At 36.8% G+C, this 22444-nt stretch overlaps 1 protein-coding gene across 3 annotated transcripts in view; it reads left to right on the top strand.

Annotated features, from left to right (window-relative positions):
• LOC134328716 (NACHT, LRR and PYD domains-containing protein 7-like) overlaps positions 1-21554 on the top strand; it is a 29840-nt gene extending 8286 nt beyond the window's left edge. For 2 of the 3 annotated variants that reach the window (XM_063009894.1, XM_063009895.1), the window contains exons 3-12: positions 5110-5223; positions 5845-5961; positions 12720-12836; positions 12936-12993; positions 14834-15038; positions 15414-17196; positions 18683-18856; positions 19324-19497; positions 19747-19923; positions 20278-21554. In XM_063009894.1, the coding sequence (XP_062865964.1) occupies positions 5849-5961; positions 12720-12836; positions 12936-12993; positions 14834-15038; positions 15414-17196; positions 18683-18856; positions 19324-19497; positions 19747-19923; positions 20278-20308 (2832 nt within the window). In that variant the 5' untranslated portion in view covers positions 5110-5223; positions 5845-5848 and the 3' untranslated portion in view covers positions 20309-21554. Of the gene's footprint in view, positions 1-5109; positions 5224-5844; positions 5962-12719; positions 12837-12935; positions 12994-14833; positions 15039-15413; positions 17197-18682; positions 18857-19013; positions 19060-19323; positions 19498-19746; positions 19924-20277 lie in introns of those variants that run through there. The other variant, XM_063009897.1, reaches the window with a different exon arrangement.
• The last annotated feature ends 890 nt before the right edge of the window (positions 21555-22444 follow it).

Raw genomic sequence — 22444 nt, 5'->3', positions numbered from 1 at the left:
CCCTGTGGAGCTCCCGACGGACAGTTCTGGTGGAAACAGGAGAGTTGAGGTGCACATTTAATTCTGCCGTGATTTGGGCAGCCGTGGTTTTATGTTTTTTGGATACAATCCGGGTTAGCACCCGAACATCCCTTTCAGACAGCTTCCTCTTGCGTCCACAGTTAATCCTGTTGGATGTGGTTTGTCCTTCTTGGTGGTATGCTGACATTACCCTGGATACCGTGGCTCTTGATACATCACAAAGACTTGCTGTCTTGGTCACAGATGCGCCAGCAAGACGTGCACCAACAATTTGTCCTCTTTTGAACTCTGGTATGTCACCCATAATGTTGTGTGCATTGCAATATTTTGAGCAAAACTGTGCTCTTACCCTGCTAATTGAACCTTCACAGTCTGCTCTTACTGGTGCAATGTGCAATTAATGAAGATTGGCCACCAGACTGGTCCAATTTAGCCATGAAACCTCCCACACTAAAATGACAGGTGTTTCAGTTTTTTTGTCCAACCCCTGTATTTCCTGCTACTGCACTGGGGATTACTCTTAAAGTTTCTAAGTATGGTTTTGTGTTCATCAATATATAAATGGTTGTTTCATCAGTATATAAATGTAGATGTGTTCTTTGTAGCTGTACACTTAAAGACTATGGCTCACAAATGATCACCTCTCTTCTGTACTGTCCATCATTATCAATTACCAGATATTCTTTTCTAACAAGACAGCCACTGTTGGCTGAACGTTTTTGGTAGACTAGTATTCTGAACCCAAGGACGGATTAAGGATAGTCTGGGCCCCTGGGCAAAGAGTTGCCCAGCCCCCCCCCCAAAAAAAACCATAAATAAATTAATACATTAAACAACCTGTCAATAACTTATCCTAACACAATAATCTATTTTATATAAGTTTCTTTCTACTCTTCTTTCTTGCAAAGTCATCCACTAATTCATCAAAATTAAGCTGTCTGACCAAATCTGATTCAATGGCCAGAAGTGACAGTGAGTTCAGGCGGTTTTGGCGCATCCTAATCCTGAGTTCATTCTTAATACGAGCCAGTTTGGAGAATGAACGCTCCCCTTCACAATTTGTGATAGGCACAGTCAAAAAAAAGTCTAAGTGCTATGTAGACATTTGGAAAGGTTGACTGTAAATTCAAATTTATCATGGTTTTGAGCATTTTACTAGGACATTTTTCTTTTTCTGTTATGAATGATTTGTATTGTATCAATTCATCTGCCAGGCTCATGTTCAGATCTGAAGGATATGCTGCAGCGAGTGAGTTAGCCTTTAAAGTGAGCTCACTGTTCGACATATTGTCAGGCATGAAAAGAACATCAAATAGCTCAGTTAAGTGTGTGTATGCATTCAAACGGTGGTTGAGACAGGACACAAGTTTGTCAATGACAACATTGAAAGTTTCGATCTGAAACTTGTCCTTTCCGTTAAATGCTACACCTGGCTCTGCACTAACATCAGACATAATTTTGCGCTTCTTTGTACGCTGGAGGTCATGCCTGTACTCTTGGGAGAGAGCAGTGGTGACATTTAAAGCTGCCCCTTCAAACACCTCAAAGTTATCTCTCTGTGCTGCCACAAAGTCTCATAAAGACAAGAGAAGTTGTGTAGCTGTACATATGTCAATATCATGCTTCTGCAGCTGCAGGCTTGTGGCTTGGAGCCCAAAAGCATGGCTAGGGCCCCCAAAAGCATGGCTAGGGCCCAAAAGCATGGCTAGGGGCCCCAAAAGCATGGCTAGGGGCCCCAAAAGCATGGCTAGGGCCCCCAAGAGGCCCTGGGGTCAAAGTCCCTAATAGTCAGAGGATCCTTAAAATGGAGGGCCCTCGGAAATAAAAAATATATTGTATCATAAATGTTGATAGGCATCGCAAAATGTTTTGGGCCAGGGCCCCCCCGGGGCCCCCTGACCTCAAGGGCCCCTGGGCGCTGGCCCCACTGGCCCGGTCAGTAATCCAGCCATGTCTGAACCTAACAGTGATACTGATGTGTTAAAGCCCCAACACCATCACTGTGGCTGATATACTGGGTCACTTTAACTACTGTGCTGAGAATGGTCTATCACTAAAATATGTGGGGGTGATAAATTGTGTAGCAATCTGCAGATGTAAACTTAGTAATTAAACCAGTAGTTTAACTGACAACATGGATTATATAATATCCTCTCTCCTTTCACCATGTCAAAAACAGGATATACACAGTAAAGTCACATGTAAAGTCACATTTTAATGACCACTTCCTACTTTCGGTGTAGCGCATGGTAGCCGGTTGACGGGTATATGAGGTGTGTTATTAGCTGTCTGCACACATATCCCTCATAGCTGTTATGGGTAAAAGGGCCGATGTATCAGCTGCAGAAAGGAATGATTATTGTCTTTGGGGAAAAGGGTGGCAGTATTTGAACTGCTGTGTACTGTTGGCACTGTTGCGAATAAGCCAGGTGGAAACCATGTGCCTCCCATGTGCCCTACACCCCCTACACTGCAGTCAGCATAACTCCAGATACCTTTGACAACCTATCAGGACCTGATTAAGTCACTCCTAGTTTATCTAGCCGTGCTGCACACACTGCAGACTCTGGATATTAGCTGGTCATAATAATGCAACTCGACTGTGTATGGTCCATATTTTAAATATAAAAATAATATTGAAGTTTTTGTTTGCACCTGCCCAGATCGTTTATTTATTATTTATTTCACTTGTAACTGACTTTTGTAAAGTTAGTGTAGGTACAAGGTAAATATGCCTAATGAATTTAATGTAGAGTGTGTTGGGGCAAGTATAATTGCCCAGCAGTGTGTCCAGTGGTGTATAGTAACGAAGTAATAATACTTCGTTACAGTACTTAAGTAGTTTTTTGAAGTACTTGTACTTTACTGGAGCATAAACATTTTCGGCAACTTTCACTTTTACTCCACTACATTTTCTAAAGAAATTGTGTACTTTTACTCCGTTACATTCGCTGTATGTAAATTCGTTACTCGTTACTACAGAATGAAGGTAAATGATGTGAGATGTGTGACGGACTGCACGCTGGTTTGGTGAATCTGCGCTTGTAAGTTAGACGGTGGTTAAACACATTAATGCGCATGTGCAAACGTTCTCTAAAACGCTCGGAGTTTTCTAAAAGTGCGTCGTTCACCCAAAGAAACGCAAATATGGACATTTCAGAAGCTCCAACACACTGATGTAAGTTAACAATGATTAACAAAGTAAAGCTGCAGCATCAGCGTTTTATTCATATTATTAGCATTAACATTGTTCAGATATCTACCTACCATTTTTACCAATTACATTCGAACCACAAATAAAACGTTTAATAAATAATTACATTTGTTTGGAATTCATTGACTGCAAAACTCATGAAGACACGTCCATTATTTTTAAAAACTCACCTACAGACAGATATTTCCTCAGATAATTTCTGTATTAGACCGAAGAAGAGATTCATGGTGCTGAGGAACATGCAGCACGTCTTTAACCCTTTAATCATCTCAACAAGAACTCAACTTATCCAACTTATTATGAATGATTTTTCAGCTGTTGGCTTCAAGTTAGAAATGGTGTTTTCTTAAAGTAAGAAAACCAATATTTTTTTAGTTTAACACATGTCATTCAGTGAGTAGATACAGCCCAAAAAAGATTATTTAAATACAGCTTATTTTACTCAAATATTTTGATTTAAATTAATGGTTGAACAGATCATTAAAGGGATAAAGGTGCCACGATTTGTTAAACTCTCCTGAGTTTTGCTTTAAATTAATTATGCCAAAAATATTTTTTTGTTATTGAAATATACTACCCAAATAAAAAAATGGAACAGTATAGAAAAGGCTAATAAAATAGATGCAGAGATAACCCTAGATACATTTACATCGACTCACATTCTAAAAACGTTGGAACAGGAACATTTAGGGCTAGTAATAATTAAAAAAAAAAAAAAAAAAACTAAATAATGTCATGATTTCAAACAGGTGATGTCAGCAGTTGATTATGATCATGAATTGGCACAAATCATGTTCAGATGAAAGGAAGAAAACAGGTTAATTGTTAAGGTGGTTTACAGGCTTAAAATAACAATCTTTATATTTAAAATGACAACTTCCATTTATACTAACAGCATTTACTTTTACTTCTACTTTTAATACTTAAGTACATTTAATATCAAATTACTTTTGATACTTAAGTACATTAAACATCAGATACTTTTAGACTTTTACTCAAGTAATATTCTAAAAGGTGACTTTTACTTCTATCAAAGTAAGTTTCTGGTAAGATACTTGTACTTTTACTCAAGTATGGCCTTCCGGTACTTTATACACCACTGAGTGTGTCCTCAGGAGCAAGATAAGTAAACACATGAATTAAGTTGGGTTTATTTATTCCTGATACATTTTGTTTTTGCACACATTAAACTTCTGGTGTAAACATATATAGAAAATGCATGTCCTATAATAAAATAATTCATCCATATTTTTTAAATGTTTTGTTGTCTCTTGCATAGTTCAGCTTTCCAAAATGTGCCCAACTGCCCAACTAGAGTTTTAATCATTTTATGTTTACATGGTTTTAATTGGGACCATAAGAAGGAACACGGATTGAAGGAAAAACTTCAAATTCATGAAAATGTGATGGAATTTTGGAAAAACTAAAACTCATAAAGTGCATGTAGATGCACATGTTAGTTTATATATATAAAAAAGCTATCAATGCACCTTTACCTTATTTTACCTCATTTCCTAAATGACTATGTGCATCGAATAGCCAAGACCAATACTAGAGGTTCCTGTAAGACATTTATTTATTTAAACGTTATGTATTCATTTTTTTTATTGATATAATAACATATATGGTTTGTTACTCAACCTTTTTGGGGAACCAGTTTATAACAGTGTGAGCATGATGATTGCAACAGACGCAAAAGGCAGCGGGTGAAACGTTCATTCACATTTAGGTTGTACAATAAGATTGTATTTCTGTTCTTCAGTAGTAATGCATTAAGACTGTTTAATTTTATCATTCACACAGAACAAAAATATCATTTTGATTACTGTCTATTGTCTAACTGTTAAAAATAACTAAAATCCTCTCTGGTGTAGATTCCCATTGTACTCGTGACTTTGAACTCAGAAAGTGAAACATTTGGAGGAGCTGCTGAAGGCTGCATCGAGTGAAAGTGTGGAGAGAAATATAAAGTTTTAAAGAAAATCACGGTGAGTTTGTGAATATAAAGTTGTAAAATTTAAATGTTATTAATCCGTATTTGATGGAGAAATATTAAGGATTGATTTTATTACCTGATAATTTTTTTGTATATGCGTCACATTTAACACCGTTATTTAATCCTGTTCACACCAACACGGATATTTTTAAAACTTTTTTTCTCTTCTGTGTTTTTATCTCATTCACATTAAATCTTAAACCCACTTAATAAAAGCTAGATTGAGATTTAAATCTTCCTTTTTCGTCTGGATACTAAAATGTAGCTTTTCAAAATCACAGTTGTGACGTCAGCGCGCTCGTGTTTACATACATGCAGGCGGTGGACAAAATAACAGAAACACACGATCAATAATAAACATAAAATATCAAATAATAAACATGTATGAGAGGATTACATCAAGAGTTCAAACTTTACTGAAGAAAGGTTGGAATCCCAGCTTAGATATACATTTTATTTACTGTTTAATAGAAGATATGACTTCTGATAAATTACACTAGCTGTCTGATTACTGTGTCATGTCCTTGGTGGTGGTTTTCTGAAAACTAAAACTTTTAGGTACCCTGGTGCTTTTTTATATAGTTTATTTATGTTTAATTTGTTTTTACTTCAGTGTGATGGAGGGTGCGAGACCAGATTCACCTGAGCCCAGCTGTGTCACCATGAAGAGCGACCAGTCAATGGTACTACCACTTAACTTTAAAGATGGAGGATGTTCTACTGATCTGAGGTCAGTATAATCTCATGATGTGTTAGTGACTTAGACCACTGCACCACCTAAGTGCCCAGCTCTGAACACTTTCTGAATGAGAAATTTTTCTAAACTTCACTTAGTTCTGATTAGTTTTCACTGAGTTAAAATGACTGAAATTATGAAGATCTAAAACTTTTAATAATTATTTATTAGTAAAGAGTAACTGGTTACTGGATCATCCAAACCACTTCAGACACTCTTCTACTGATCTGAGGTAGTAATTCTGATTGAAGGACAATCTAAACTGTGTAGGACTGCTAAGACCTCTTTGGTTAAGTCTAAGACTAGATTGAGTAGCTGAGATTAGGTCCACAAATACAAGATTAAGTCTAAATAAGAGCGTGATATTAATGTTTATATTTATATTAATAATTGTAATATAAATATTCAGGGCTCTCAAGTCAACACATTGAGCATGAGACACACGCATTTCAACAAGCTCACAGGCTCACACGCCACACATGGCATTTCTCACGCTGAGAAATGATTAACTTTGCCGCACAGAAATGACTATAGCCTATCCTACAAACGAGTCAAAGGCAGACTACTCTGCGCTCAAACCGCTGTCTTGAATTAGCGACCTATCGGCCAATCAGAAAAATAGAATTTCTCAGAATTTCTTGTTTCTGGGTGAGGAGTTCCTAGACTACCAGTTGATGGACATCCCTATGCCCAAAGACCCAGTCATGTTTGACATTGTATATACAGTATATGGGTGAAAGACGAATAGGGTGTTCCAAGTACCAAAGAAATAAAATGGTTAAATTGTATAATTTTTTCATTTAATATTGGGCACAAATGTGTCACCTATGTAAATATGTATTTTTTTTCTCAGCATTTTGCTTATTTGATAGTTTTAGTGTTGTTGACACACAACAAGGGCACACAAATGTCATTCAGTCCAGTGACTAATTTATGAAAAAATACACACACAAGCAACAATCTTAGCCATTTCAAATTTATAAGTTTAGTATATCTCTTACAAAAGATTTAAAACCTCAGAAGAAACTGTACTTACTCTGTTTTGAATTTTCTGTGCATTGTTTGTACTCTAATGCGTCTTGGGATTTTGTTTATTTGTATACAAGATGTTTTTGCTACACATTCTATTCTATTTGAAACCTAATCAAACTCTGTTTTCTATGAAGCAGGCCTGGATTCTCTTGCATTCACATGAAAAAAATATATAATAATTTACTCATAATAAATGACTTATTACAGTTATTTTAAGCAAATGTTTTTGTTGCACTGTATGATGATTTTATGTTGCACTGAATGACATACTCCAAATTATCCTGTTACATCAGAATATTCATGACTTAATTTGTTTTTAAGTTCTTTATTGATTAAAGTAGCAGTAGTAGAATGAAAATATGCCACACCAGTGGCAAGTATGTGTTATACTATTACTACATCATGAAAAAAGTAAGGCAATGAAAAACATAGCTAATGAAGCCATCATAACAACTTGTAAGGCACCAGAACAGTGTGGAAGTGTGGAATTTGTGTCATAACACGTGAAAAAGTTGCTGCAGTAAATCTAAATTCATTCAGCCGTGAAAACCATTTGAAGTCGCATTTTGTTTCATGAACTGAACAAATGTTTTCCAGTCTTTTGTTGTTAACCTTGAGGTTCTTGCTGTACATGGCTTTGGTTCTGCGATTATGATTTTGACATCAGACTTAAGGTAGTAAATTTCATCAGGTGGATTTGGCCACACAAAGGAATTTCTGTTTCAATTTTGTAGCATGCAGCTAACTTGCACCTCATCTCCTACAGACAGCAGTGCCTGCCCAACGAATGGCAGGTCATCGTACTTTACAATAACAAAATCTCAGGGACCACTTCATTAAAAACATAATTATTAATATTCATTGTAATTACTGCTCTTATTAAGGAAGACTAGAATGGAAAAAAATGGTTTTAATATTTAAAAATCATTTTAAAACATTATAAAGTCAGTATAACAATGTCATTGTCAATTTAGTGCAACAGCGAAATTCTGTTGCACTGAATGACTGTTGTTGTACTGAATGACAGAAATTTTACTTTAGCACATTTTACAGTTATCCCAGTGGTTAGCAAAAGCTAACATTGACCTTAACTCAAAGACATTTCTACACATATTCACATTTAAATGTTAATAACTTTGTTTGTTTACAAGATTAACCGTAATATTACGTTTTCTGTGTTGTACTGAATGACACTCAGTTTTGTTCTTTAATGTACTGTGTCAGTAAAAAGACATTTTTATCAAATAATGTTAAAATGCATTGACCTCGTGTGTGTGCTGAAGGGTCCCCAGGAGTCTTCTTTTGTTGTTATAATTGGTCACATGACTGCAGTAGCTTGATTGCATATTAAAATAAGGCTTTTTATTAACGTTGTACTGAATGACAACTGAATATTGGGAAAATGGGGACTGAAAGTATCCTGAATATTATTAATATTGAAAAACACATCTGATTGAATATTATTTAATATGTCACACATGACATTTGTACAATTATGCCAAAGCAGTACATTTTAAGTTTTACTTAAGATTAATTAGTTTTTTCTTAATGTTTTATTACTTAAAGAGGTAGGGGGACCGTTGCACTGAATGACATTTTGTGGGTTTCAAGGGTTATTTTTTCAAAAATCATACATTTTCCGTAAAAATTACTTTAGGTTTCAGTAAAGATGTACAAATGGAGTAGATTGAAGGTATATCCACTTATATTAATATAATTGTATATTATTTATTAAGTGGGGACACTAAAAAGTTACGTCTCGTCTTTGACCCATATACAAGAAATATTCAGCACACACCCATTGACATGAGCAACTTAATAACTGCAAAAATATGTAGGGGTGTAATTAGGCTTTCTTGGTTAATTTTTTTCAGTGGTGACTGGTATGAGCAGATTTCCGACTACAATTCTGTCTACAATTGCCAAAGTGGTATTAGTTCTGCCACACTCAAATGCAGATGCAGAGAGGGCTTTTTCCATGGTGGGGCTTAATAAAACCAAAACCAGGAATGCGTTTGGCGCTAGATGGAACTCACTAATGGACATTGAACCACAGTGCTTTAAATGGGAGAACATCGGTCATCAAGGCATCAAAATCTGCCACAAACCCTTACAACACACATCACTCATAAACATAAACACACAGAGGGACAGAATAACCACCACTGTTCAAGGGGCCCATTTGTTTTTCTTTATTTTATTTGTCTGTTTTTTTTGTTTGTTTAGAAAGGCATAGCCAAAACTATCTATTTAATTTTACAGAATTTAGTGTAAAGTGAAGAGACAATGACCACTGCTGTTCAAGGGGCCCATTTGAGGAAAGGGACATTGACAGAACAACCTCTGACAAATCCCCCCCCCCCCCCCCATCTCACTCCCAGCAAACTTGAAAACTTGAGAGCCCTGAATATTGATTAATTATTTAAGAATGTTAATAATAATAATAATAATACATTTTTATTTATATAGCGCTTTTCAAGACACTCAAAGACGCTTTACATAAAACAAATAATCATAAAAACAATACAAAAACCGTACAAATCATAATAAAAAATTCACACACCACATCAATCAACATCAAGATAATTAAGGTGAAAACAAAGAGAGCAGCATAAGACAGTTCAATTGACAGACAATTGCTTAAAAGTAGACAGAACAGGACAGATTCACATGCAATCAGGAACGGAGGTCACTGCGATGAGTGGGGAGATCACTGAAAAGACTTTACAAGTTTTAGGATCCAGGACTTCACATTTCTGTCATAATCTAAACATAAAAACTATTAAAAAGAATAGCAAAATAAAAACAATTTTTTGTGTTGTTACAAGGTAAATGCCACTCTGAATAGATGAGTTTTGAGAAGTGACTTGAATTTGAAGTCAGGACAATCTCGTAGGTGTTTGGGGAGAGCATTCCATAAAGATGGAGCAGCTATGGAAAAGGCCCTGTCACCCCAGGTCCGGTGCTTGGTCCTAGTGGGTATGGACAGTAAGTTATCCTCAGAAGAGCGAAGACTACGGGAGGGAATGTGATGATGGAGCAGGTCGGTGAGGTAGGAGGGGGCCTGATTATGGAGAGCTTTGTGAGTGAATAGAAGAATTTTGAATTGAATGCGTTGAACAATGGGAAGCCAATGAAGTTTTTGTAGAACAGGTGTAATATGTTCACGAGAGCAAGTATGAGTAAGGAGGCGAGCAGCTGAATTCTGAATATACTGAAGTTTTTTTAGGATTTTGTTAGATGTACCATAAAGGATGCTATTGCAATAATCAATTCTGGATGTAATAAAAGCATGAATCAAGGTTTCGGCGGCAGAAAAGGAGAGTGATGGACGTAGACGTGCTATGTTTTTTAAATGAAAGAAAGCAGTTTTGGTGATTTGTTTTACATGGTGTTCAAAAGAGAGATTGCTATCAAAAATTACACCAAGATTTCGGATGTTAGAAGACGGAGACAAAGTGTCATTATCAATGGTAATTTAAAAAATTGTTGTGGTTTTTGCAAGGGATGTAGGACCTACGATGATCATATCAGATTTTTCACAGTTTAATTTGAGGAAGTTGGCTTTGATCCATAATTTCATTTCAGTGATGCAATTTGTCAGAGTGGAGTGAAGCACAGTATTAATGGATTTGGAGGAGATGTAAAGCTGAACATCATCAGCATAGCAGTGGAAATGTAAACCATGCCGACGTATGATGTCACCAAGGGGGAGCATATAAAGAATAAACAAAAGGGGACCTAGCACTGAGCCTTGGGAAATGCCTTGGGACAGTGGAGCAATGGCAGAACTACAATTGTTGATATTAACAAACTGTTGTCTGTTTGCAAGATATGACCTTAGCCACGAAAGGGCAGTACCGGTGATGTTGACAGAGGATTCAAGGTGGGACAGAAGAATGGAGTGATTAATGGTGTCAAAAGCTGCAGTAAGATCCAGGAGGATGAGAATATTAATTTGTCCAGAGTCTGAGGAAAGAAGAAGGTCATTCGTAACTTTGAGGAGAGCTGACTCAGTGCTGTGCTGGGGGCAGAAACCAGACTGAAATTATTCAAATAGATTATTGGAATTAAGGTGATCTTTGAGCTGTGAGGCAACAACACTTTCCAGTTTTTTTGACAGAAATGGAAGATTGGAAATGGGCTGAAAATTACTCATGATGTTAGAGTCAAGTCCAGGTTTTTTAAGTATGGGAGTAACAGCAGCCAATTTGAGTGTTTGAGGGACTGAGCCAGAACTAAGAGAGGAGTTGATTATCTCTGTGATAAGTGGAAAACTGGATAACTGGAAAACAACCCTTAACAAGTTTTGATGGAGCAGGATCCAAAACACAAGTGGAGCTTCGCATCCCTGTCAAGATCTTAGATAGCTCCAAATGAGACACAGGTGAGAACTGAGACAGAGGCTGGGTAATAAATTGAGGTGAGACAGGCGGAGAAACAGAGATGACAGGGGAGACTGTTAGAATATTGTGAAAAAAACGAAAGGTAAGAGTTGCACTTGTCAACTGTAAAGGAATTGGTAGTGTTGTCAACTGGTTTGAGAAGTTTATTTATTGTGGAAAAGAGAGTCTTAGGATTTGTTGATCCAGCATGTAAGAGTTCGGAATAGTAAGTGGATCGGGCTGTCATAAGAGCGTCTTTGTATTGTTGAAGATAATCAGAATAAATCTGATAATGTACTGTTAGACCGGTTTTCTTATAAAGTCTTTCAAGCTGACGTTTACGGGATTTCATTTGGTGAAGCTCAATTGTGTACCATGGTGCAGAATGACTAAATGAAACACATTTGGTTCTCAATGGAGCCAGCTCATCAAGACATGAGGAGAGTATGTCATTGTAGTAATCCACAAGGTCAGATGAATTACTAGACAGTACAGGACAGACAGACATATTTTTAACAAGAGAATCTGAGAGAGCAGAGGGAGAGATATATTTAAGATTCCTGAAGGATATTTTACGTTTAGCTCTAGTGATGGGCTTAGTGACCTCAATGTCCATGATGATTGTCAAATGATCAGAAAAGTCAGAGAGAAAAGAAGGATTTGACTTTGGTGGACGATAAACCACAGCAGTGACCAGAGGAGTAGGCCCTGACAACTTGAAAGTCAGGTGTTCAAAAAAAAGAGCAGCAGGAAAAGATAAAGCGGTTATTTTAATATCATCCCTATAGACTGCAGCAACACCACCACCTCGCCCTTCCATACGTATCAATGTACGAGTATCCCATTGGTGTGGTCTGATTTAACATAAAATAATCCAAGGGTTAAATCATATTAGTCGTGGTTGTGTTATTAGCACACTGGTGTTATAAAAGCACTGTCAAGAGTTGATAAGTTTGCAGACATTTAAAACGCTGTCATGTTCTTGGTGGTGTGCCCTTCTGCTCTTTGTGCTTTTTTGACACAGTGATACTACTAAGTGTTGAACTGCTAATTGTTAATTTTATTACCCCTCAATTAGCATCTGTGTTAAATTAAAACTTTTATGGGATGTAGTTGTCATGGTTACTGTGTACTTGAGAGGTGTGTACTAAAACTACAAATACCAAAACAGCTTTTCATTAAAATCTCTTTTTTTGGTTTTGGTTTTTAAAAATTATTAAATTATTTTTGTTTAAATCTGCCATAAAGTTTCTAGCTTTAATAAGGTTGAAAGAATCACATTTTAGATCTTAACATTTATTAGTTATTTTATGTTTGGGTTTACCTGTACCCCAGTGTGACGGAGGGTACGAGACCAGATTCACCTGAACCCAGCTGTGTCTCCATGAAGAGCGACGAGTCAATGGATCCTTCATCTAACTTTAAAGATGGAGGATGTTCTACTGATCTGAGGTCAGTATTATCTCATGTTCTACTGTTTTTACTTCTGATTAAACTCACTCAACTGGTCAAATTATTTAAAAATTATTTTTTGTTTTTTTTTATTTACAGACCACAAAAGAAGAAATTAAATGTTACTTACAGAGATCAGCTGGAATCCATATTTAAGGTTTGTTTGTACAGTGGTGTTAAAAAAGCAGTCCAACACCATTAGCAAATAATTTACCTGAAAGTGTAGTAGAGTAATGAAAACAAAACAAATTCAACAATTAGGACATGCATGCTGCTCATTCTGAGTAATCGAAGCATTGATTGAAAGGGGCTTGTTCAAAATAATAGCAGGGCGAAGTTAAATTGGTGAAGTTATATATTCTGCAGAAGAACGGGTGTCAATTTTGGCCCTTATTTAAGGTAGGAGGGTGGCAAATGTTGCACAGGTTGGTCATAGCGCATTTCCTTCTGAAATACTAAATAAAATGGGTTGTTCCAGACATTGTTCTGATGAACAGTGTACTTTGATTAAAAAGTTAATAGTAGAGGAAAAAAAACATACAGAGAAGTGCAACAAATTCTAGGCTGCTCAGCTAAAATGATCTCACATGACTTGAAGTGACAACCAAAACCTGAAAGACGCAGAAGGATTGGATCAAAGAATAGCCAAAATGGCAAAGGCTCAGGCAATAATCACCTCCAGAAAGATCAAGAAACATCTGGAGTTACCAGTGAGTACAGAAGATGATTAAGTGAAGCCAATTTACCAGCAAGAACTCCTTGCAAAGTCCCGTTGTTAAGAAAAAGATGTATCCTGAATGGGTTCAAATTTGCCAAAGAACACCTTGACGGGTCCGAAGAGAAATGGCTCAACATTTTGTGAACTGGTGAAAGCAAAATTTTTCTTTTTGGGTCTAGTGGCTGTAGACAGTATGTCAGACGACCCCTGAGAACTAAATTCAAGCCACAGTACACTGTAAAGACAGTAAAGCATGGTGGTACAAAATGATGATATGGGGATGTTTTTCATAAAATGGGTGTTTCAACATGACAATGACCCAAAACATCTTGGTTACAGACAAACAAGATTGAGGTAATAGAGTGACCAGCCCAATGCCCTGACTTAAATCCCAGAGAGAACTCGTGGGCTAATATCTGAAATACATTTTTTTGAGGTAAAACCCAAAATTTCAGAAGAGCTGTGGAATGTAGTCTAATCATCCTGGACTGGAATACCTGTTCAGAGGTGCCGGAAGTTGGTCGACTCCATGCAACACAGATTTCGAAAACAATTGTTATGCCACTAAATAATAGTTCAGTAATTTAAAGTAAAGTGAAACCTTAAACATTTTTTCAATTTATACATACATGTTTTAAGTTTTTAATGGAAAAAGCTGGCACTGCTATTTTTTTTAACAGACTAATATTAATTTTTCTTAATTTTCTGTAAAGGATTAACACAAACTGGTTAAATTTTGCTAATGTTTTGATTTAGAGTTGAAAGTGTAGTATTTTCAGTGCATTTGCATTTATGGAAATAAAAGTTATCATAATGATTTTGTGATTTTTATTCACTTTTTTAAAATCACTGCTATTTTTTGAACACTACTGTATGTGTGTAATAATAATAATGCAAATGTAGTTTGCCATTGGTTAAATGAAAACTGTGAGGGATTGTTTGTTGATTTTTTCTTATGTTGATTCTAGATATTGTTCTGCTTCCTACGGACCTGAATGTTCTTTATTTTTGGGTTACTGGGACTCATTAGGGGTATTAAACATACAACCTTTAACATTTTCATGGTTGCAACTGGTTTGGGCAGAGGTGAAATAAAAGTTTTAAATATATGCACATTTAATGCACAATTACGGTTTTCTTAATTACTTAAAATTTAGAAAAAAATTAAACAATGTGACAGACACACAAGTTATACTTTGCTTCATTTAGCTCACAGGTATCACAATAACAACTTTCAATAAAATATATGATCACACTCTTCCTCTAAATACATCAACAGGAACTGGAGCTCAAAGTCATCAACATAGTAAAGAATGAGCTAAACACGTTTAAAAAGCTCCTGAATGAAGATTACCCAGCTTGCTCTGAGCAGGAGGTGAAGGATGTAGAAGATCTGAATAGTTTCAGAGAGGGGGCGCTAAAGATCACACTGAATGTTCTGAAGATCATGAACCAGACAGACCTCGCTAACACCCTGCAGAGTAGTAAGAGACCTAAATAGTTTAATTATTAACTTCTTTAACATCAGATTAAATTTCTTCCATAATCATATTGGTTTTAGAATCATCTAGGTTTTTGATTGGTCATTACATTCTATTATATAACATTTTATAAGCACCATGTACTTGATATTGATGAGAATTCTAACCATGATATTGGTCACTACATCTCTACAAATAAGCCAATTATAAACAAAGGTTTATATATATATATATATATATATATATATACATATATATATATATATATATACATATAAAAGAAAACAATTTAGTAATGAACCTACTATTTATTAAAATATTAAAATGATATACTGTGATCATGCAGTAAAATATTTATTCATATTTTCTTTTTATTAGAACTATTAGTCTCTGTACATCAGAAAAAACTCAAATCAAACCTGAGAGAGAAATTTAAAAGAATTAACGAAGGAATCTCCCAGCATGGAAGCTCAGCACTTCTGAATGAGATCTACACAGAGCTCTACATCACAGAGGGTTGGAGTGGAGACGTCAATAATGAACATGAAATCAGACAGATTGAAGCAGCATCCAGGAGACCAGCAACACAGGAGAAACCCATCAAATGCAGCGACCTCTTTAAAGACACGTCCATCAGAACTGTGCTGACTAAAGGAATCGCTGGAATTGGAAAAACAGTCTCAGTGCAGAAGTTCATTATGGACTGGGCTGAAGGAAAAGCAAATCAGGACGTCATCTTCATATTTCCACTTCCTTTTAGAGAGCTGAACTTGATGAAGCAGAAAAACCTCAGTCTGATGGAACTTCTTCATCAGTTTTTCCCAGAAGTAAAAGACCTACCATCATTAAACTGTGATACTTATAAAGTTTTGTTCATCTTTGATGGTCTGGATGAGTGTCGACTTCCTCTAGATTTTCAAAATAATGAGCGATTGTGTAACATAACAAAGTCAGTAAAAATGGATGTGCTGCTGACAAACCTCATCAAGGGGAACCTGCTTCCCTCTGCTCACCTCTGGATCACCACTCGACCAGGAGCAGCCAATCAGATCCCTTCTCAGTGTGTAGCCCAGGTAACAGAGGTACGGGGGATCAGTGACCCTCAGAAAGAGAAGTACTTCAGGAAGAGGATCAGTGATGAGAACCTGGCTAGTAAAATCATCAGTCACATAAAGTCATCAAGAAGCCTCTACATCATGTGTCACATTCCAGTCTTCTGTTGGATCTCAGCCTCTGTTCTAGAGAGAATTCTGGATGGAGCTGAGGGGAAAGAGATCCCCAAAACTCTGACTCAAATGTTCACTTACTTTCTGATCTTTCAGATAAAACACAAGGAACAAAAGTACCATGGGAAATCTGATCCTGATCCACACCAGACCAGAGCGACGATACTGGCACTGGGGAAACTGGCCTTCCAACAGCTGAAGAAAGGAAACCTGATCTTTTATGAAGAAGACCTGACAGAGTGTGGCATTGATGTCAAAAACACATCAGTGTACTCAGGAATCTGCACCCAAATCTTCAAAAAAGAGGCTGGGCTGCACCTGGGTCAGGTCTTCAGCTTTGTGCACCTGAGTGTTCAGGAGTTTCTGGCTGCTTTATATGTATTTCTCACCATCAACAACAAAAACAGAAATGTGCAAGTGATGCAAAACACTGGATTCTTTAACATCTTTAGAAACTATACAAACATGTCTGACTTTCTGAAAAGTGCAGTGGACAAGGCCTTACAGAGTAAAAATGGACACCTGGATCTTTTCCTCCGCTTCCTCCTGGGTCTCTCACTAGAGTCCAATCAGATGCTCTTACGAGGCCTACTGCCACAAACAGGAAGTAGCTCTTACAACAAAGAGGATACGGTCAGGTACATCAAGGAGAAGATCAGTGAAAATCCCTCTCCTGAGAAATCCATCAATCTGTTCCACTGTCTGAATGAACTGAATGATGATTCTCTAGTGCAGGAAGTCCAAAAATACCTAAACAGAAGAGTTTATGTTAATCAGGATGGACTCCGTCTCTCTCCTGCTCAGTGGTCGGCTCTGGTCTTTGTGTTGCTGAACTCAGATCAGGAGCTGGATAAGTTTGATTTGAGTAAATATTATCCATCACATGAAGGTCTTTTGAAGATGCTGCCAGTGGTGAGAGAATCAAGAAAAGCTGAGTGAGTCATTTATTTATAAACATTTGATTCATAAGTTCATCACACAAACACTAATAGTTAGATGTACGAAGCTGAGAAGGTGCAAAACTACAGTGCTGCAGTCTGATCTCAAAACGTGTCTGAAATTATCATCTAATTTACTAACTGAAATAACAATGTAAATAATAATGTAAATATTAATGCTAATTATTTCTGCACCACCTACTAACTTGCACTTTACTAATTTTACTGAGTAAAAATCTGATGTTAAATGGTGGAAATCATCAACCACAGAGCTCCAAAAAACATCAGGACTAAATGGTGAAGTTCATGCATGAGAAATGCATAATAGACAATCTTTTTAAATAAAGACTCTCAGAGCCTGAAACCTACATTGTATCAAATCTTGGCTCTGCCTGCCAGCTGAGGATGAGCGGCTACTTGAACAATGATTGGCCGTTTTTTCAGATAAGGTGCAATTACGACCTCTGCTGGCTGGTTGGTGGCACCTGAGCAAAGATGGGAAAGGAGGGTGGTGGAGGGTGTGGCTTTCGTGGACAGAGCTCTGCTGCATTGCGCTCATCAAGTGTACAGGAGCAGAGACCAGCATTGGTGAGAGGATGAATGATGGGCAGTAATTGAATGTGCTAAAGTGGGAGAAAAAGGGGGGGGGGGGGGGGGAATAAATCAATAAATAAAGACACTCGGGTTAGCATGAACAGGGCGCTCAGGTGGTGCAGAGGTAAAGTACACTAGTTTACTTTTGCTGAGATCTGAGGATGTTAGCATGGAGTAAATTGATGTGACTGATGTGTAATCATGTTTTCAGGAGAATGAATTTTATTTTGATAAACACTCTAATAATAATCAGATAATTTTGCTGTACGACAGTATCATGAATCAGACGTGGAATAAACAGAACTCAGTTTACATAAACATGACGTGTAAATTACATGTTTAGACTCGTGCACTAGTTTTATACAGAATGTAGAATTTCACCTGAAAGCAGGAGCAGAAGTATTTGTACCTCTAACCCTGAATGTTAGTGACAGCAGTTTCTACGTAGAGCTTCCTGATAATAATCAGTTCCCAGTCGTGCTGTGCAGAAATACAGCAGTGAGAGTGAAACCTTTACAGAGTAAAATAGTAAGTAATTATGGAATGTACATTTAGATAAAATGATTGGACCATTTAATACTGGTTAGGACCACGGTGGATCCAGTGCTACCCAAAAACATTTCCAAGAAATTAGGAACACACCCTGGTGACACACACACACACACACACACACACACACACACACACACACACACACACACACACACACACACACACACACACACACACACGGCTATATTTAGCGCTTCCACTATTTTTGACAGTGTAGAACTGTGAAGCTCCATCCCTTTGTAAATCAGTACAGTAGAGCAGTCCTGCTATTGGTTCATCAGTTCAACTGCTTTCACTTTTATCTGCAATGTAGTCTGATCTGATTATTTCTCTCCAGGTTGACTGGTTGTAATTTAACAGAGGAAAGTTGTGACGTTCTGTCCTCAGTTGTCAGTTTAAACTCCTCCAGTCTGAAACATCTGAACCTGGGTAACAATAAACTGAAGGATTCAGGAGTGAAGCTGCTCTCTGCTGGACTGGAGAATCCACACTGTAAACTGGAGATACTAGAGTAAGATCTTTACTTTCACACTGTAGATACAAAAGATCTGTTGTAATTAAAAACATAATTTAAACCAGAAAATGAATTTAGTGGATGTAGTTTAGAACTCTTTAGAGTCACCATACATGTTTCTTTTTTCTTTTACTTTGTTTTCTTTTCTTTTCAGAAATAAAATTATTTTGTTATAATTCATGCACAAACACAGAGCCACGGTTAGTGGACACAGACATTTTTCTTTTAATTAATTATACAATATTACATATATATTTGGTTGTGTGAAATACAGTGAACAGTGGAAAGTTTAAGATATATTAAATAAACAAATGACAAATAAATATATGAAACAATTTAAAGTGTTTCTCCATATTAGACTCTACAGTATAGAGTGAGCATTTTAAACATTATACAGAGCTGAAACTGCAGTTTTGTGTTTGTAATGAATAAAAAGAAAATACTGATCTATTATTTCTCTGCAGGTTGTGGAATTGTGATCTAACAGAGGAAAGTTGTGAAGTTCTGTCATCAGTTCTCAGTTTAAACTCCTCCAGTCTGAAACATCTGAACCTGAGTAAGAATGAACTGAAGGATTCAGGAGTGAAGCTGCTCTCTGCTGGACTGGAGAATCCACACTGTAAACTGGAGATACTGGAGTAAGATCTTCACTTTCACACTGTAGATACAGAAGATCATTCATACAGAAACTGTTATTGATGTGTGTATGAGTTTGATATTTTACTAATTTTCCCCACACAAAATAAAACATGTCATTATTAATATAATAGAATAGTTTTACATGTTGAAGATTTCTCAGTGATGTCTGATTGTGGATCTGAATGGAGATGGAGGAGGAGGTGGGAGAAGATGATTTATGATTTTTATTAAATGATTTTCCTCTGCAGGTTAAATTGCTGCAGTATTACAGATGAAGGTTTTACTGCTCTGGCTTCAGTTCTGAAATCAAATCCATCATCACGTCTGAGAAAACTGCAACTGAGCGACAATGATCCAGGAGAATCTGGAGTAAAACTGCTCAAAGATCTACAGGAGGATCCACAATGTAACCTGGAAGAGCTACAGTGAGTTACTGTTGATTTATACAGTCACACCTAAACACACACACACATGCAAACATTACACACACATGCACACATTACATACACATGTACACATTACACGCACATGCACACACTACACACACATGCACACATTACACACACATGCAGTGGTATGTCTATCTTATTGTGGAATCAGAACTGCTTATTAGCAGAACTTCATCTGTATCAGGGTTCTTCAGTGAACAACGAATTATGTAAATGTTCTATCATTGTTCCAGGTGGTGTGTTTGTGTGTGCTGGTGTTTTTACTGGTTCTGATTGTGTCGAGTCTGATTGTTGACTGAAACATCTGATCATGTCTGATCTCTTCTACAGCCTCAGAAACACATATTGGATGATAAGTTGAAGATGAAGAGCAGTGGAGATAAACACCATCTATCATCTTCACAGTGGGATTCTACATGGTGACACTTTGTTCAGCTTCTTTATGCTTTAATCTGTAATTTGTCATGACATCACTTCCTGTACAAGATCAACACTCTCAAACACATCCTGAAGTGCTGCTGGATAATATTGGAGAGTCCTTCAGGTTACTGGTACCATCCACATTAATCTGGTACAGGTGAGTTAGAAGCTGTGAAACGAAGTAAGGGTCCTTGAGGACTGCTTTAGAAAACCCTGCATTAGATTGATGCATTAGCCTGCTGTTCACTATCTGCCCTGTAATGAAGAAGTTTAAAGCTACTGGAGATGTTGAGATTCTGCCTGGAGGAGAACATGAGGAGGATTACACAAGTGGCCAGAGAATCTCAAAGGATCTTCACTGGGAAATTACAGATGTTAGTGAGGTCTCAAGGTCAGAACATTTCCATTTCCATTCTACATTTCCATTTACATTTTCGGCATTTAGCAGACGCTCTTATCCAGAGCGACTTACAGAAGTGCTTTCATAGTAAACATTTCATTACTCTAGTTTAAGTAAACAACAGTCCAAGAACACAAATCTGCTGAAACCCTGATAGAACCAAAGTTTTTTTTAATAGAAATAAAAAAGAAATAAGAGTGTTAGTAAGTAAGTACAAGTCAGCTTAAGTGCTCAGTATATATAGTATACATAACCACAAGATGTTTAGAGGGCTGACTGAAAAAAATGTCTCTTCTGTATGATTCTCATCCTGGAACGTTCCAATGGACCTTGTTGAATAGTCAGAACAGACCTAAAAAGACATCAAACAGTAGAGGTCCTGGGTTGAGTGGTACATAATTCCCTTTTTTGCAAGTCCAAATCTGACCAGTTTTGTACAGACTATTACCCACAATCCATTGTGATCATGTGATGTTTCTACCAGTAACAAGTGGGTTTTTGGAATTGTGTATATTGTATATTATGAGACATTTTTATTCCCAAAAATATATATATTTCCAGTACATTAACCACTAGGCTATTTAACCATAAATGTTTCATTGTGAATCCACTATGTTGGTCTGCGTTGTGCATTTGTATTTGAATACACTGCTGCAGGGTTTAGAGTGTTCAGTATTTGTTTTGAAACTGGTTTATGGGAACTGGGTGAGTTCCCTGTTGGTAAATAAATAAATTGTGCAAGTTCAAAATTTACAAAGCAAACTGACTAAAGCAATTTAGTACAACATTTCTGACTCTTTCTTTTTGTCTTTGCAAATATTGCAAGTATTTTAAAATTTTTGTACATTTATTTTATTATATTTGTATTAATAGATGTACACTTAACATGTCTATGATACATTTGAATGGAGTTAATTTTTATAAAGCAAAATTTTCAGACTTAACTATGGTACCATGGACATAATGAAACTGTAACAGTACAAAACATTTCTTTGTACAAAACAGTCACTGAATGATTAATAAGTAGTTATCTAAGCTACTGTTGGATATCAGGGGCTTTAAACCCTGTTTTAAGGACGATTTTTGTAAAAGTTCTATGATGTCATGTCCATCATAGTGCACTACATAGGGTGGTGGATATAATTTGAGATGGTACCATTAGTCTCTGCTCTTTAGAAAAAGCAACACTGTCTTAAATCTCAGTCTTTATACAGGCGTAAAAACTGGTGAGATATCTTGGACATTGCACTACACTGTAAAACCTGATGAGACCTGATGAGAAAACCGATTGCCTTAAACCAGGGGTCTCAAACTCTATTTACCTGGGGGCCGCTGGAGGTAGAGTCTAGGAGCGGCTGGGCCGCATCAAGTATTCCACAAAAAAAGGGTTTCAGGTATTCCAAACAAAAGTACAACTAAATAAACAACAAATAAACAATCTTTATTAATAACAGTTCAGAACATGAACAATTCTTCAGAACATAGGCTTCTTTTACCTACTCTTTGCTGCCAGAAACCTAAAGATCCATTATTCCCAGAATTGTCTTACATCTTGAAGGTTTTCTTTGGGTCATTTAGTGAAAGTCACAACACTTGTAACCGTGACTTGTGTTGAGTCATGAGATCTGCAGTAGGATGTTGTTTGGTATTTGTTGGTGATGAAAAGCAGGCTGATCT

Source organism: Trichomycterus rosablanca, chromosome 15 (genome assembly GCF_030014385.1).
Source record: "Trichomycterus rosablanca isolate fTriRos1 chromosome 15, fTriRos1.hap1, whole genome shotgun sequence".
In the NCBI taxonomy this organism is placed as follows: domain Eukaryota; kingdom Metazoa; phylum Chordata; class Actinopteri; order Siluriformes; family Trichomycteridae; genus Trichomycterus; species Trichomycterus rosablanca.
This window is presented reverse-complemented; position numbering and strand designations above follow the sequence as displayed.